A 17,654-nucleotide genomic window follows, 5' to 3' on the forward strand; every position below is an offset into this window, starting at 1 on the left:
CTGTTATCTTCCTACTGACAGGCAGGCTTGTCTGGTTACAGTATATAAAGCTACTTGAAGAAATTTACAGGTGTTCTATCCCAGCTTAGTGCAGCTACAGGCCATTAGTATGTCTGGAAGGCCAAGAAGGAGAGGCAGACAGTCACAAGCCAATAAGAGAGGGCAAGCAGGCTCTGTGTCTAGTGCTGGTCGTGGAGACGGTGCATCCTCATCAGCACGTGGCCATGGGACACGCTTGGCCTTTTTTTCGGCAGCTGGCCATGTTGAGCCGCAACATGCGGAAGACTTGGTCGAGTGGATGACCAAGCCGTCCTCATCCTCCTCATCCTCTCTCACCCATGCCCAGGGTGCTTTGTCTGGCAAAGCAGCGGCCTCTTCCCTCAGCTCAATGTCATCAGTGACTCCTTCCCTAGCTCCACCATATCCTCATGAGGATTCCCTCGAACTGTTTGACCACAGTGTTGGGTACATGCTCCAGGAGGATGCCCAGCGTTTGGAAGGCTCTGATGACGATACTGAGCTCGATGAAGGCAGTAACATGAGCGCGGACAGAGGGGGTGCCCAAGAAGGACAGCAATCTGGCAGTCATGCTCCCCCTGCTGCAGCATACTGCCAGGTTTGCTCCAGTGATGAGGAGGGAGGGGATGATGAGGTCACTGACTCAACGTGGGTGCCTGATAGGAGAGAGGAGGAGGAGGAGGAGGAGGAGGAGGAGGAGGCGGCAGCACATCACCAACGAGGCAGGATGCCCTCCAGGGGCCAGCCTAAGGGCAGCACATTGACTGCATCACACCCCAAAGCTCCACATGTGCAGGGCGCTGCAGTCTCTGCGCGTTATTCAAAAAGTTCTTTGGTGTGGGCCTTTTTTGAGACGAGTGCATCAGATCGCACCGCTGCTATTTGCAACATATGTCTCAAGCGTATCTCGCGTGGCCAAAATATCTCCCGCTTGGGTACCACATGCTTGACCAGACATATGTTGACCTGCCATGCAGTTCGTTGGCAAGCGTATCTAAAAGACCCACACCAAAGAACAAAGAGGATCTCTCCTTGCTCCTCATCAGCTGAGATTTCCAACCCCACTAGACCTTCAGTCCTCTCTGAGACCTGCAGTGAGAGGAATGAAGGTGTAGAATTAGGTGTGTCACAGCCAAGTACTTGTGGGCAATCTGCTTTTGGTACACCGACGTCAGATTGTACCAGGCAAATTTCCCTGCCCCAGCTGCTGCACCGCCGAAAGAAGTTTGCTCCCAGCCATCCACATGCCCAGCGGTTGAATGCTAGCTTGGCAAAATTGCTAGCACTTCAACTGCTGCCTTTTCAGTTGGTAGACTCTGCCCCCTTCCGTGAGTTTGTGGAATGTGCGGTTCCTCAGTGGCAGGTACCCAAACGCCACTTTTTCTCACGGAAGGCGATTCCGGCTCTCTACCGGCATGTGGAAGGCAATGTCCATGCCTCGCTGGACAGGGCGGTCAGCGGTAAGGTGCATATTACCGCTGACTCATGGTCCAGCAGGCATGGACAGGGACGTTACCTAAGTTTCACGGCGCATTGGGTGACTCTGCTGGCAGCTGGGAAGGATGCAGGACAAGGTGCAGTAGTGTTGGAGGTTGTTCCGCCACCACGCCTCCAAAATGCTGATTGTGACACACCTCTCTCCTCCACCCCCTCCTCTTCTTCTTCCTCCATGGCCTCTTCCTCGGAACCAGCGGTGCTCCGTAGGCGTTCAAGGGGCTACGCAAGTACGCAGGCCAAAAGATGCCATGCGGTGCTTGAGCTGGTGTGCTTGGGGGACAGGAGCCACACTGGGGCAGAGGTTCTGTCAGCTCTGCAGGGGCAGGTTCAGAGGTGGTTGACGCCACGCCAACTTAAGGCAGGAATGGTGGTTTGCGACAATGGCACCAACCTCCTCTCTGCCCTCCGACAGGGACAAATGACCCATGTGCCCTGTTTGGCTCACGTCCTTAACTTGGTGGTGCAGCGGTTCTTGGGCAGGTACCCGGGCTTACAGGATGTCCTGAGGCAGGCCAGGAAAGTCTGTGTGCATTTCCGCCGGTCATATAATGCCAGTGCTCGGCTGACGGACCTCCAAAAGGAGTTTAACCTGCCCAAGAACCGCCTAATCTGTGACATGCCCACCAGGTGGAACTCAACGTTGGCCATGCTGCAGCGGCTGCACACGCAGCAGAGGGCCATAAATGAGTACCTGTGCGACTATGGCACCAGGACAGGGTCAGGGGAGCTTGGTTTTTTTTCCCCACGCCAGTGGGCCATGATCAGGGATGCATGCACTGTCCTGTCACCATTCGAGGAGGCCACGAGGATGGTGAGCAGTGACAGTGCATGCATCAGTGACACTGTCCCCCTTGTCCACCTGTTGGAGCACACGCTGCGTGGAATAATGGACAGGGCACTTGAGGCAGAACAGAGGCAGGAAGAGGAGGACTTCCTTAGCTCTCAAGGCCCCCTTTATCCAGACAGTGTTCCTGCGTGCCCGCCGATCACACAGGAAGAGGACGAGGAGGAGGAGGAAGATTGTGTCAGTATGGAGGTGGAGCCTGGCACTCAGCATCAGCAGCAGTCTTTAAGGGATCAGTCCCAAGAAACACATGGACTTGTACGTGGCTGGGAGGAGGTGGCTGCGGACCATGTCGTTCTTAGTGACCCAGAGGACTCCGGACCGAATGCCTCAGCAAACCTACGCTGCATGGCCTCCCTGATCCTGCAAAGCCTGCGTAAGGATCCTCGTATTCGTGGTATCAAGGAGAAGGACCAATACTGGCTGGCAACCCTCCTTGATCCACGTTACAAGGGTAAGGTTGCGGACCTTATCTTGCCATCGCAGAGGGAGCAGAGGATGAAACATCTTCGGGAGGCCTTGCAGAAAGGTCTGTGCAACGCGTTCCCAGAGACTGGGAGGTTACAAACTCCTGTTTCTGGACAACGTGTTGCTGAGGCTTCGGTCAGTCAAAGAAGGAGCGGTGGAGAAGGTGGCCGTCTGACCGATGCGTTCAGACAATTTTTTGGTCCGCAGCCCCAAGGTATGATCGGTTCCAGCAACCATCGCCAGCGTCTGTTTTACATGGTGCAGGAATACCTAGGGGCAAGATCAGACTTGGACACCTTTCCCACCGAAAATCCTCTGGGTTACTGGGTCTTGAGGATGGATCACTGGCCAGAGCTTGCACAGTATGCAATTGAGCTACTGGCCTGTCCTGCATCCAGCGTTCTTTCGGAACGCACATTCAGTGCTGCTGGAGGCGTGGTAACCGATCACAGGGTGCGTCTGTCCACCGACTCGGTCGATCGGCTGACCTTCATAAAAATGAATGAGTCTTGGATCACCACCAGCTACCAAGCACCTGATGCTGATGTAACCGAATAATTTTTTTTGAAATCTCAGATCCCTTCAAAGACTGCCTATGCTGATGCTGAGTGACTATCCCTGAGTAATTATCCTCTTCCTCCTCAATCATCACGCTGATAGCTTGTAAGAACATTTTTGGTTCTGGGCGCCACCACCAGTGCCTAAGGCACAATTTTTCAGCCCCTGTTTAACAGGGGCGTGTAATTACAATTTTTGATGTAATACTTTGCAGCAGGGCTCGTTCCTGCATTCCAACTAGAGTGTCTGTGAGGGGTTGCAGTGTTGTGGCACCAGCACCAGTGCCTAGGGCCCAATTTTTCTGCCCCTGTCTAACAGGGGCGTGTAATTACAATTTTTGATGCAATACTTTGCAGCAGGGCTCGTTCCTGCGTTCCAACTAGAGTGTCTGTGAGGGGTTGCAGTGTTGTGGCACCAGCACCAGTGCCTAAGGCCCAATTTTTCTGCCCCTGTCTAACAGGGGCGTGTAATTACAATTTTTGATGCAATACTTTGCAGCAGGGCTCGTTCCTGCGTTCCAACTAGAGTGTCTGTGAGGGGTTGCAGTGTTGTGGCACCAGCACCAGTGCCTAAGGCCCAATTTTTCTGCCCCTGTCTAACAGGGGCGTGTAATTACAATTTTTGAAGCAATAATTTGCAGCAGGGCTCGTTCCTGCGTTCCAACTAGAGTGTCTGTGAGGGGTTGCAGTGTTGTGGCACCAGCACCAGTGCCTAAGGCCTAATTTTTCAGCTCCTGTTCAACAGGGGCATGTAATTACAATTCTTGATCTAATATTTCACAGCAGGGCCCTGTGAGGGCTTACAGTGTTGTGGCCACAGCAACACCTAAGGCCCAAATTTCTGCTGAGTATATAGGGCAGGACCCTACTTTCAAACATCTAACTTACAAACGACTCCTACTTGCAAACGGAAGGAGACAACAGGAAGTGAGATGAAATCTACCCCTAGGAAGGGAAATTCTCTCCTGTAAGAGTTAATATGGGAAAACAAGTTCTCCTTTCCACTGATGCTTTCCAATCCTTGTTCCACAAAAAAACCCAAATTTTCAAAAAACATTTTTCATTGGGACAAAAAAGTGAGGTGAAATCTTCTGAAGAGGAGGAAAGACAGCAAAACAAATGTCACAGGGGTGATAACCCTTCCCTATGTTTTCCAAAAAGCTTAGAAAAGATTTTTTGGCTGGAGCTAAACACGTTAAAAATGTTCAAAATTACAAACAGATTCTACTTAACAACAAACCTACAGTCCCTGTCTTGTTTGCACCGCCTGTATACTGCTGTTCAGAGTATATAGGGCCTGGTGGCCCCACACCTTTCCTTATTTTAATTTGGGTGCGGGGTTCCCCTTAATATCCATACAAGACCCAAAGGGACTGGTAATGGACTGGGGGGTACCCATGCCGTTTGTCTCACTGATTTTCATCCATATTGCCATGACCCGACATGACATTAAACCCGCAAGCAGTTTTAAATGAGATTTTTTCCTTTAAAAATGACATTTGGTGCAGGGACTGTTCTAAACATGGGAAACACGCGTCACTTTACAGGCATACTATAGACACCCCCCAGGTACGATATTTAAAGGAATATTTCACTTTTTTTTTTTTTTACTTTAAGCATCATTAAAATCACTGCTCCCGAAAAAACGGCCGTTTTTAAAAGTTTTTTTTGCATTGATACATGTCCCCTGGGGTAGGACCCGGGTCCCCAAACCCTTTTTAGGACAATACCATGCAAATTAGCCTTTAAAATGAGCACTTTTGATTTCGAACGTTCGAGTCCCATAGACGTCAATGGGGTTCTAACGTTCGTGCGAACTTTCGGTCCGTTCGCGGGTTCTGGTGCGAACCGAACCGGGGGGTGTTCGGCTCATCCCTAAAATATATATATAAATATACATATATCTATACATATACATAAAAATATAAAAGGGGACAATAAGAGAGGATTACATAAAACAGGGCAAAGAAGAACCATTTCCAGAAGGAAAGTGACAATCTAGGATAAATAGTCTCAAGTATTACATCAAAAAGCAAGGCACATCAGTTCACATCTTATTTGCAAGTATTCATATCACTGCAAAGTTGTATTTTAGGAGCAATACCTCCTCCTCAAAAAACAAAGAAAGTATATTTTAGTGGTAATTTTAAGTGTATTCTAAATATTTCTTAATCGATCTAGTGGTGTATAAGTTCAGCGAGTTCTCCCGGGGGGGATCCGCATCCGTGGCCACTCACCCAGAAACCCATGCACCCCAAATTTTTTCAAACTTTTTGGGACATTTCCGGCTCATAAATGTGAGCTTATATAGAGGGAGGGTCTTATCAATGAGTGTTTTCCACTGTCCCACTGTTGGGGGGTCTGTCTGTTTCCATTTAAATAAAATGGTTTTCCTTGCATAGAATAGAGCGTAGAAAACGAATAGCCTCTTATGGGTGTTTGCCATAAGGGTATCACAGATCCCCAGGAGAAGGACCTGGGGATCCAGTGTAAGTGTCAGGTTCCCAATTAAATTGATGTACTGCACCACCTCCCTCCAGAACTGTTGAAGAAGGGGGCACGACCACACCACATGTAAGAAAGTACCTATATCCGTGTTGCATTTTGGGCACTTATCAGAGTAAGAGGGGTATATTTTAGCAAGCCGTTGGGGTGTGTAGTATGCCTGGTGAAGGAATTTTAACTGGATGTACCTGTCCCTGGCGGATATCATCAAAGGAATATATTGTTGGACTCCCTCTTCCCAATCGTCATCCGTCAGGGAGGGCACAGCCAGCTTCCATTTGTTAAATAGCCTAGTCCCCTGGTTATCAGTTCCCAGGGACACCCGGAGATACAAAGAGGAGAGGATACGGTCGACATGCCTGGAGATAAGGAAGCGCTCCACCATATGTGATTGTAGTTGAATTTCTGAAGGGAATTGAGCCTGAATTGCGTGTCTCAGTTGCAAATAGCGGAAAAACATTTTGGTAGGGAGTTGGAAGGAATTACGCAATTCGTCAAATGTAAGGAGTTTACCCTCTGGCATAATATGCTGTAAGATTTTAATTTCATATTTAGCCCAGACTGCTGGGTCTGGGATCGTTAACAGATGTGGTAGTTTAGGGTTACCCCAGAGTGGTGTATAGGGTGAATAAGTTTGTGGTGGGTTGAGCTTAGCTGTCAGCTGTTCCCATATTTTGACGGTCGTGCGCATGGGGATGGTCATATTATTTTGTGCTTTTGGACCCCTGAATACCAGGTTGCTCAATGCTGAATACGACCCCAATATGGCTGCTTCTAAATTAACCGCTGGGTTATGTCGTGACTGAACAAACCACCAGCGCACCGTCACCAGCACCGCTGCCCAATAATATTTCCTGAAGCACGGTAATGCCAGCCCGCCCGCAGATAGGGGAAGTTGCAGGCTTGTTTTGGCAACCCTAGGGGTCTGTCCAGCCCAAATGAAATTATTGATCACCCGATCTAGTTGCTTAAAAAACGATTCAGGGATAAGTACTGGAGTGTTTCTAAATACATACAGGAATTTGGAGAGGAATATCATTTTGAGGAGGTTTATCCTACCCACCGGTGTCAGGGGAAGGGACTTCCATGTTAAGCAGCATCTTATTAGTTGCTGTAGAATGGGGTATACATTATCTGTCAGATAACAAGAGAGATCCCTTTGTATTTCAATGCCCAGATAGCAAAACTTAGTGACCGTTTGCAGGGGTATATGGTGGGGAGGGAGTAGGGGCGGCTGGGAGATCGGGAAAAGCATGGATTTGTTCCAGTTTATGCGTATACCTGAGAAGGAGCCAAATAAGTCTATGATCCTTAAGGAGTCTATTCTGCTTTACTCTCCTGGCCCTGCAGGCTATGCGTGGTTTCCATGTTACTGCTCTGTTGTAGTCCTTGGGAGGCAGCCAGGCTGGGTGTCTTGCTGAGATACCACTGTCTTGGCAGAAGAAACTGGTAACTAAAGTCCAGGAATGCAGCCCCTAGCAATACAGAAGCACTATTACTGTGTCCGCTGTAAAGGAAGAAAGTTTTAGAAGGTACCCTGGGCTTAATGACACCGACTCACATGGTTTACAATTGCATTGCAGCACAATTTATCTGTATTAGGTACATTAAGTTATTTCTTTATGATTTTAATAATCAGAAAAATGATGTTAAACCAGGATTAGCCCACCAGACATTGGGGTTGATTTACAGAAGACAAACAGGCTGTTCATTTTGCAAGGGAATTTTCCCTTCACTTGGTGAATATGGTGAAAATTCACTTTGCAATTAATCAATCACATGCAAAAAAAATAAATAAATAAATGATTGTACATTATTGGAAGATGGAAGTCGCAGAACTTTATCAATAAGATAAGAGAAAATACTTTGCAAAGGTCAAATTCCCTTCCAAAGTGAATAGCCTTATTGCCCTAAGTAAACCCCATTATTTAAAACTGTTACCAATAGATGCTTGCAAATGAAAAATGAGCGTAATAATATTGTCAATGCGCAGCCTGTCAGAAGCTACATACAGAGCGTCCAGTTTAAATACAAGCTGGCACACTCTGTTTGCAGCAGACTGAGAGGATGAGCTCACAGTGCCTCTCCTCACTGCTTGTCAGAGGCACTGAGCACAATGGACAGCTTGGAGTCTTGGACCAATGGTAAAGTACCATTATCCCCATCTGTCCAATAAAAATGCTGCAGTGGAGGCAGCCTCTCACTGCAGTGTCAGACGGGACATGTGTCTAAAAGACAAATGCTCCCTTTCAGCCCAGCCCTCTTAAAGTGGAGTTCCACCCACATTTTCAACTCCTCAGCATCCCTCTCTATACTGTGCACTGTAAATGAATTGGATATATATTTTTTTCTCAGCACTACTGTATATTTGCTGTATCCATTCTTCACTTCCTCCTTCCTGGCCGCGGCCCATCGCATCATTTCCTATTTGCAATGCCTCCTGGGAGATGTGTGTCATCAATCCCAGGAGGCAATGGGCATTGCTGGGCTTTTGTTGCCATTGTTACCAAAGCTTCTTATACACAGTGATGGGCGGTGGGGGAGGCTGGAGTATCTCAGCTCTGATTACATACAGAACCCGGGGGAGAGCACAGCCACAGCATTACTAATCATGTATAATAGAGGAATATGAGGGGGGAAATTTGATGGGGGCAATAGGATGGGGCAGGTTTAATGGTGGCAGTTTTGATGGGGCAATTTTTATGGTGCGGTTTTTGATGGGGCAATTTTTATGGTGCAGTTTTTGATGGTGCAGTTTTGATGGGGCAATTTTTATGGTGGCAATAGGATGGGGCAGTATGATGGGGCAATTTTGATGGGGGCAATATGATGGTGGCAGTTTTTGATGGGGCAGTTTTGATGGGTCAATAGGATGGGGCAGTTTTGATGGGGCAATTTTGATGGTGGCAATATGATGGGGCAGTTTTTATGGGGGCAAATTAGATGGGGGCAATTTGATTAGGCAGATTTTTATAGGGCAATTTTGATGGTCGCAATATGATGGTGCCATTTTGATGGGGCAAATTTGATGGTAGCAGTATGATGGGGCAGTTTTGATGGTGGCAGTATGATGGGGCAATTTTGATGGGACAGCTTCTGGAAAAGGTAATTACTTTTTAAACAATGCTAATTGTAAATTATATCCCTCTTACTGTGCAGATGAGATATATATATATATATATATATATATATATATATATATATATACACAGTATATCTCTAACAATAGATTTTATATATATATATATATATATATATATATATATATATATATATATATATATATATATATATATATGTAAAATGTCAGTTTGTTAGATGCACTAGCAGACACTAACACTTCCCTCCTCCCCAGACTGACAACACTGCTGCTCTCCTGTGCTCCTTCATCTAGAGTAGGGGCACTCTAGTATAGGAGTTGTTACTGGCCAGATCACCAGGTTAAAACAGAGGGAAGCCTATAAAAAGAAGAGTATTGCAGCCACTACATCTAACGATTGGTAAGCTGTAATATATTATATTTTTGGTTTTGCGTTTTAAAACAGCTTTAAAAGAGAAGCATGGTTTTCTTTTTTTTTTTTTCTGAATCATACTTGCCTAGGTGGATGCTGCATCTGTCCCCTGGCGCCTCTGCACTGAGAACTGAGCTCCATGAGCTGTCATTCACAGCTCTCTGCTATTCTCTCTCTGTGCTCATTGGAGCGCTGGGCTGTGGAGGGGCAGCTGGGAGACTGAGCCGGGTGTCGGTCCAGGCATCTGGTGGATCCCGACTTCCATTGTCAGGATGACGTGGTGCCTGGACTGATATCCATGACAGGACACCGCCCCCCCCATCCATGCATCCGGCCCCTTAATCTACATGCAGGGGTCGGTGCTGGGTGATCGCCGCCATGGGGGGGGTTAGTATGTGTCCTGTTCCCCCCCCACCCCCCCAAATTTTGAGCACAAGCCGTCACTGAGTAGTGACAAAATCTCCGCTCATGGAAAATGCACAATCTGACTTTATAAACATAAACAAGCACAGCTGGCACATTTCTAAAGGTTTGCTCAGATTTGTTGCTGCATGTTTTACAGCTGTAGTCCAATGTAGACACTCCTAAAAACACAACAGGCGCGGTTTATGGGCCGGGTGCACGGTTTATGGGCCGGGTGCACGGTCTATGGGCCGGGTGCACGGTCTATGGGCCGGGTATGAGGTTTATGAGCCGGGTGCGTGGTCTATGGACCGGGTGCGCGGTCTATGGGCCGGGTGCGCAGTCTATGGGCCGGGTGCCTGGTCTATGAGCCGGGGTTGCGGTCTATGGGCCGGGTGTCTGGTCTATGCGCTGGGTGCGCGGTCTATGAGCCTGGGCGCGGTCTATGGGCTGGGTGAGCGGTCTATGAGCCGGGTGCGCAGTCTATGGGCCAGGTGTGCAGTCTATGGGCCGGGGTCGCGGTCTATGGGCCGGGGTTGCGGTCTATGGGCCGGGTGCGCGGTCTATGGGCCGGGGTCGCGGTCTATGGGCCGGGTGCGCGGTCTATGGGCCGGGTGCGCGGTCTATGGGCCGGGTTCGCAGTCTATGGGCCGGGGTCGCAGTCTGTGGGCCTGGTGTGCGGTTTTTGGGCCGGGTCGCTGTCTATTTTGTAGAAATCATTCCTGGTCTAAAAATCAAGACGGCTAATATTTATGTATGTGATCAATGTCTGTAAAGTATTCAGATAAAGAGATCGTTATTGATTGGCATCATATACAGCTCATGTAATGCAAAAAGTGTAAATACCTGCATTGGGCTCAAATTGGGAGCATTAGGGGTAAGACTTGGTGCCAAACATTCAAATACACTGACAAGAAATATGCCAACAGGAAAAGCGAGCACAGAGATTACTTCATCAGTCCTCCGCTGCTCCTTTACTGTCCAGTAACAGTTTGGGGCAGGTACTTAACAACTTTGTTGCTTAAAATGGAGTTCCACCTATATTTTCAACCTCTCGGTATCCCTCACTAAACTGTGCACTGTAAATGAATTGGATATTTTTTTTTTCTCAGCACCTACTGTATATCTGCTGTATTCATTCTTCACTTCCTCCTCCCTGGCCGCGGCCCATCGCATCATTTCCTGTTTGCAATGCGTCCCGGGAGATGTGTGTCATCAATCCCAAGAAGCAATGGGCATTGCTGGGCTTTTTTTTTACGCTGCTTTCAAAATGTAACATCTAACCAGTCAGACGTAGTTCTGTACTGTATTTCACTATATAAACTCGGTTTACTGTTACAAATAAGTGTAAAATGCTAAACTCTGGTGGGTGTAACAAGATGTCCGCTTCCCCCCTTGTCAGTGTATCCTTACTATTGAGGAGTGCAGGATGTAGCAAGATGGCGGCGACGGAACGTCACTTCTGTTACACATTCCGACGGGTCGCCTAATCTGACGAATCAACAGTGTTGGTACGCATATGGCAGCGGCGCGCATGCGCACTCCAGCGGGTATCCAAATGTGATGGGTCGCCATATGTGACGAAACAGGGGCAGCCACTTCCTCTGACACTGCTTTTGCTATGGGAACCCGACCTACAACCTTTTACACTGCTCGTGCTGCTCTGAGCATGTGTGAGATCTGGGGGTGCATGCTGGGTAACCAGCCTGCATGGAATACAGGAAGAGATACAGTCTGGCTTCAGATGCCCACACATGAGATGGCCGCAGCCTGCTGGGACTTACAAAAGTAAAATCAATGGTGCAAAAATACAAAACAGGCCTTAGTTTACAGCATACCTTTACTAGAATACATTAAGCATGAGTATTATGGGGTATTTTTATCTAAAAAGTATTTCGGCCCGGAACACCGCTTTAACTAGAAGGAAATAACGTGTTTATGTGTATAAGATTTATCCACAATCCCATGTTTGTTTTTCTCAGACAGTTAAGAGGGAGAATGAGAATCTGCTGCTGTTGAAAAGGTACAAGCTAAATCATATATTATTATGCTATATGTTATAAGATAATAATTTATTATTTATTATTTATTGTGAAATTACTGGTTGGAAGTTATAACTTCAAACTTCTGTAATTTGCCCGTTAACCCACCTGCTTAAATACAGATTTTGAAAATATAGTAAATTACCTTAAAAACAATATAAAATAATGATTTGTATATTACTTATGGTAATTAACCCCTTGCCACCCAGGCCAATTCTGACACTTCTCTCCTACATGTAATAATCATCATTTTTTTTGCTAGAAATTTACTCAGAACCCCCTGAACATTACATATATTGTTTTAGCAGACACCCTAGGGAATAAAATGGTGGTCTTTGCAACTTTTTATGTTACATGGTATTTGCGCAGCAATTTTTCAAATGTTTTTTTTTGGGAAAAAAACTTTCATGAATATATATAAAAAAACAAAAACACTAAAGATAACCAGATTTTTTTGTATAATGTGAAAGATGACGTTACATCAAGTAAATAGATACCTAACATGTCGTGCTTTAAAATTGCGCACACTGGTGGAATGGCGCCAAACTTCAGTACTTAAAAATCTCCATAAGCGACGCTTTACATTTTTTTACAGATTACATGTTTAGAGTTACAGAGGGGTTCTAGTGCTAGAATTATTGCTCTCGCTCTAACGATCGCAGCGTATGTGTTTATCTGGCTCTGATACTAGCCAGTGCCTCACCAGCCACTGAACTCACCACACGTCCCTGCATAGGAGCAGGTTTCTTTGTTCTATTATTTTTATTATGTTGCAAAGCCAGCTATGCTATACAGTTCTGGTCATTTGAAATGTTTTGTCTGCGTAAACTGTAAGGGATCATTTACACTTACTTCGAAATGTGGCATTGGACACACTTTTTTAAAGCACACTGCGTGCCAATTAAATCCCCTGTCACTAAATAAAATAGTTACCTTACAGTCCTGCTCACATGTGTTTGCTTCAAAAATTATACCCCATGTTGCTTTAGTGGTGCTTACAGCACCGGAAGCTTTTGAGAGGCTTTTATTCAGCGTTAGCTTTGCTTTGTTTTGGAGGTATTGCAGGTATGAGATATCCCAGTATACACTGGGAAACCAACAAGCGAACCGGAGAGATGTCTTTAGTAGTCATTTCAGGTTCATGTGTATATATTCTTGAAGTGTCTAGTGCAGATGCCACATCTGGTGTGCAGCCAGGAGCAGCAGGAAGGTGAGCGGGGTCTGGACTTTCGGACTTTTGGAAGTTTGCAGTCCAAGGACCACAGCTATGGAACGCTCTACCCGCGGACATCCGCTCAGAAGAAAACCATCTGGCCTTCAGGAAGAAACTCAAGACCCATCTCTTCTGAAGACCCAGATAGACTCTGGCAGCAAAAGCGCCTTGTGGCGATTTAGTTTGCATATGTAGCGCTATATAAGTTATTCATTCATTCATTCATTGGACTGGAGCAGAGCAACCAGAACACTGTAGCAGAAGTTGAGTGGGTACCGGAGAGAGGGACTGAGCGGCAGAGGACCAGCGGAGCTGGGGGACCAGAGCAGGAGAACCTAGCAGATGTCACACGCACAGTATGGGAGCAATATAGCGGGAGGTGCGCAGGGACCAGAAAGAGAGAGGAGGATCAGCAAACAAGAGTATCAGCAGAGCTGGGGATTATTAGATCAGCAGAGGTGTGAGGGTTACTACTGAGCAGGGGACCAACAGAGCTGTGGGTACCAGCAGAGCTGGGGGTACTAAGGAGGGTATTAATAAGCTGGTGACTTGCTGAACAGAGGTACTAATGAGTCGGTGATCTGCTAAGGGAGAGTACTAGAGAGCCGGCGTTCTATAACAAATCAATTTTTGATCCAGATTTGGATTAATTATTATAATTAGATGTATTTTTATATACAGTTGGTAAAAGTACCTGAATCTGTTTTAGAATCAGCCTAGTTTAATCCCCTGTTTAATAGCAATCAAATGGGCAAAGAGAGAGTCACCGCACTCTTACTTAATCAGGCTCTATGGCTTTGCACTGTGCTAAGTAGTTACGTACTAGTTAGTCAGACTGAAAAAAATACATGTCTACTGAGGTTAACCAACAGTGCCGTGCTTCTAACTCTGAGAGTTTGCTGAGGGAAGAAGGAGCTGCCGCTCCTCCCTTGTCCATTCATAGGCTGTGGTGGCTCCTAGACCTGCTTAGCAACATGTTATGTAGAGAGGGAATGTAGAACCTGACTGTGCTGGCTGGTGAGGTGTATTGTACATAAGAATTACAAGTCTTTTGGAAAGGTAAGACGTATGCCCCCCATGGGACTTGCAACTGAAGGAATGTTCACTAAGTTGTCCATTATGGTCAACGTTTTGGTGGGATACAGACACATTTCTCTTGGGCCCCACCAAGAAGTTGACCATAATAGACACCTTATTGATCCTTCCTCCTGTTGCATGTCTCGTGGAGAGCACCTGCTTTCTTCTTGACATTCTACATATCATCTTTATTGCACCTGGGCTGCTATCTCTATAAGCGTGTATGGTGGTCCACCTCAATCTTCACTTTTTTAGTATGTTATTTTCTCAAAATACAACATATTTTCATTTGCTGATATAGTATTTTGACTTAGAAGATTTCCATATTTTACAGCTTGAGCGTTTCAAAGCAATATGAAGGTTGAATCCCATGTTAGTAGTGAATCAGATGAGGACTCTGGAGATGATGAGGAGGATGAAGAAGAATCCGAAAGTGAGAGTATAGGTGGGACCTCCGCATTGGATGAAGAACCTATAACATCAAATGTTGAACATAATATTGAGCACAGAAAAAACAAAGATGAAGAGGAATTAGAGAATACTCCAAAAAATACAGCAACTGAGGGAAAGGTGGATAAAACAGACCAACCTAAAAAGAAAAAGAAAAAACGCAGGTATTTGATGGTAGAAGGTGTTACCACGTTCTTATAATTGTTCTGATATTTGGATGTTAAATAGTTTCCTCTACTGTGCATGAATAATGATGTAAATGTAGTTTACGGTTAACGAGACTCTCCAGGAAAGACGTAAAGATATAGGTTCAGACTACTGTAAACCGTCCTCAGTTCTCCTATTGCAGTTAGCTGTGTAAGGGCTAAAAAATAATGAAAATCCATCTCATATGAGTAAGTGAAAAGAGTTGAACTCTTTCCTAGACAATCTTTGTACCTGTTGCCCATACATGTGAAAACAGCCATTGTACTTATGCCATATACTGTATATGTTGAACGTTACTCAACTGATGATTTTTCAGATACAACAGGAGGGCTCCCTAAAAAAATGAAGTAGTGAAAGCATTTTAGTACATGTCTTCTATGGTCAAGTTCAGGGAATGTGATATTGACTGCTGCTTTTGTATATCAAGCTTGTAAATGCGCCAAAGGCAGCTTTTATTTTATTGTTGTCATTGCTATCAACATTTTAGAATTCTTAATAATTTTTACAAAGTATTGTAAAAAAAAACATATTTCTTCTTATTTGTAGGGTAATTGGTATCAACTTAACAAGTTGCAAATATGAGAGTGGTAAGCCAGTGTGTCCTTTCAAAATGTGACTGTGTTTGTTGTTAAACTGATCCAGTGCATTGTTCTTGTGCTACTTATGTTTACTTATGTATGTTCTATGCCCATGTTTGCATTTCAGTGCGGCGTGCTTCACGACTTAGTGGACTGAAGGAAGTTGGAGATGATGAAGAGTGGACGGTTTACTGGACAGACTGCTCAGTCTCACTGGAGCGTGTAATGGAGATGAAGAGGTTTCAAGTAAGTCCAGTACATAGTGATTTGAGTGACTCCTGGTTGATGGTTTAATAATGTTTTCCTTATATAAATGTATATTTTTTCACATTTTATTTATGAACAGAAAATCAATCACTTCCCAGGAATGAGTGAGATATGTAGAAAGGACTTACTGGCAAGAAATATGAATAGACTGTTAAAATTATTTCCAAAAGATTACAACATTTTTCCACGAACATGGTGCCTTCCCGCTGAGTAAGTAACACAGTTTACTGAATTGGAATCTAAAAGAATAGAAAGTTTTTATTAAAGTACCAGTCTACAGAGGTAACTTTCATAAGTCTAAATCAGTAGTCTCCAAACGGTTTCTCGGGGGCCACATGTGGCCCTTTTCTTGCCTTTATCTGGCCCTTTAGATATCATTCCTCCTTCTAATACGAGACGCTATTCTTACTACTGCCCACAACGATGAGGGACCCTATCCCTTGACTGAAACCAGTGATAGGGCGCGATTCTTCCACTGAAACCAGCAATGGGGCATTATTCCTCCCACTGGCACCAAAAAGGGGCACTATTTCTTCCCCTGACACAAGTAATGGGGCACTATTACTCCCACTGACACCAACAATATGACACCAAAGATGAAGCAATATTTGTCTCACTGACACCAACAATGGGGCACTATTCCTCCCACTGTCAACAATGACTGGGCACTATTCTTTTCACTGACGCCAGGCATGGGGCACTTTTCCTTCCACCAATATCAATGATGAGGCACTACTTCACCACCTACTGACCACATGGGCTATTTCACTTTCTTACTACCACTGACAACCAAGCCTAAGGCATTATTTAATCCCACTGATCCCAGGACATTTACTATTCCCACTGGCCACAGTCTGCCCCCCCCTAAAGTCTGAAGGACAGTATTCTGGCCTTTTGATTAGTAAGTTTGGAGACTCCTGGTCTAAATCAATATTTGTTTGCTATGGGTTGCTAAAGGTTTACATTTTGAGCACCAACGTACAGGCAGTAAGATACTGGCTTTTCAAACTATACTTACTGTATAAGCACATTGCATAGAGCAGCCATTCTCAACCAGCACTCAATGGAACCCTAGGGTTCCTCCAGAGGTTGCCAGGGGTTCCTCGAGCTGTGGTTAGTTGACCATCTATTTATGGTGCCTGCATAGTTCATTGACCATTGTCAGTTGGCAAAGTCAGCATCATGACCCAATTTTTTTAGCTGTCTGTAAAAGTGGCATTCTGACTACCACCGCAAAGGTTGCATTCTGACCACCAATGTAAAAGGACTTTTTGCCATTGACCATCGAATAATTGGTTTTAGTAAGGAGTATGCATAAGCAATCTTTTGAGGACCAAGTTTTAACCTTTGTTGAAATGAAACTACTCTGCAGGGTCAGTCAAAAATTGCCAATTAGGTAAAGACTACATTGAGGCAGTGGTCTCCTTAGACAATACGTTTCTAAGGTATATTGGTAACGTCTTATTGTTTCTCTTGTTTAATTTTGATTGCTTAGAATATATAATATATATATATATATATATATAAAGTTTTATTTTAAATTATGTGTCCTTGTGTCTACTTGTCCTTTTACTGCAGTTATGGTGATTTCCAGGCCTACTGCCGCTCAAAGAAGAACAAAACATATATCTGCAAACCTGACAGTGGCTGCCAAGGCAGGGGCATTTTTCTCTCTAAAAACCTGAAGGAGATCAAACATGGAGAGCACATGATCTGTCAGCAGTATCTCTCCAAGGTAACAGAGATCACCTGTTCTGTATACAGTACATAGCAAAAGTGAATGTTGTACTGATGTATGGCCTAGTTCACATGGGGAACTGAAAGAAGGCTTTGTTAAGCACTCCAGCAGCTTTTCAAAGCAGTTGCCATATTTTCTAAGGCAGGGGTCCTCAAACTTTTTAAATAGGGGGCCAGTCCACTGTCCCTCAGATTGTTGGGGGGCCGAATCAATGTAGCCTCACCAGTGCCCAGCAATGCAGCCTCACCAGTGCCCAGCAATGCAGCCTCACCAGTGCCC

At 45.3% G+C, this 17,654-nt stretch overlaps 1 protein-coding gene across 5 annotated transcripts in view; it reads left to right on the forward strand.

Annotated features, from left to right (window-relative positions):
* The window catches only part of TTLL13 (tubulin tyrosine ligase like 13), an 85,474-nt gene that overhangs the window by 20,374 nt on the left and 47,446 nt on the right, over nt 1-17,654 (forward strand). For 2 of the 5 annotated variants that reach the window (XM_073618492.1, XM_073618491.1), the window contains exons 2-7: nt 11,786-11,826; nt 14,470-14,749; nt 15,339-15,379; nt 15,498-15,616; nt 15,717-15,847; nt 17,216-17,372. In XM_073618492.1, coding sequence (XP_073474593.1) covers nt 14,490-14,749; nt 15,339-15,379; nt 15,498-15,616; nt 15,717-15,847; nt 17,216-17,372 — 708 coding nt within the window. In that variant the 5' untranslated portion in view covers nt 11,786-11,826; nt 14,470-14,489. Of the gene's footprint in view, nt 1-11,785; nt 11,827-13,990; nt 14,118-14,469; nt 14,750-15,338; nt 15,380-15,497; nt 15,617-15,716; nt 15,848-17,215; nt 17,373-17,654 lie in introns of those variants that run through there. The other 3 variants (XM_073618493.1, XM_073618490.1, XM_073618494.1) reach the window with 2 other exon arrangements.

The sequence above is a fragment of the Aquarana catesbeiana genome, linkage group LG03 (assembly GCF_042186555.1).
Source record: "Aquarana catesbeiana isolate 2022-GZ linkage group LG03, ASM4218655v1, whole genome shotgun sequence".
Classification (NCBI taxonomy): Eukaryota; Metazoa; Chordata; class Amphibia; order Anura; family Ranidae; genus Aquarana; species Aquarana catesbeiana.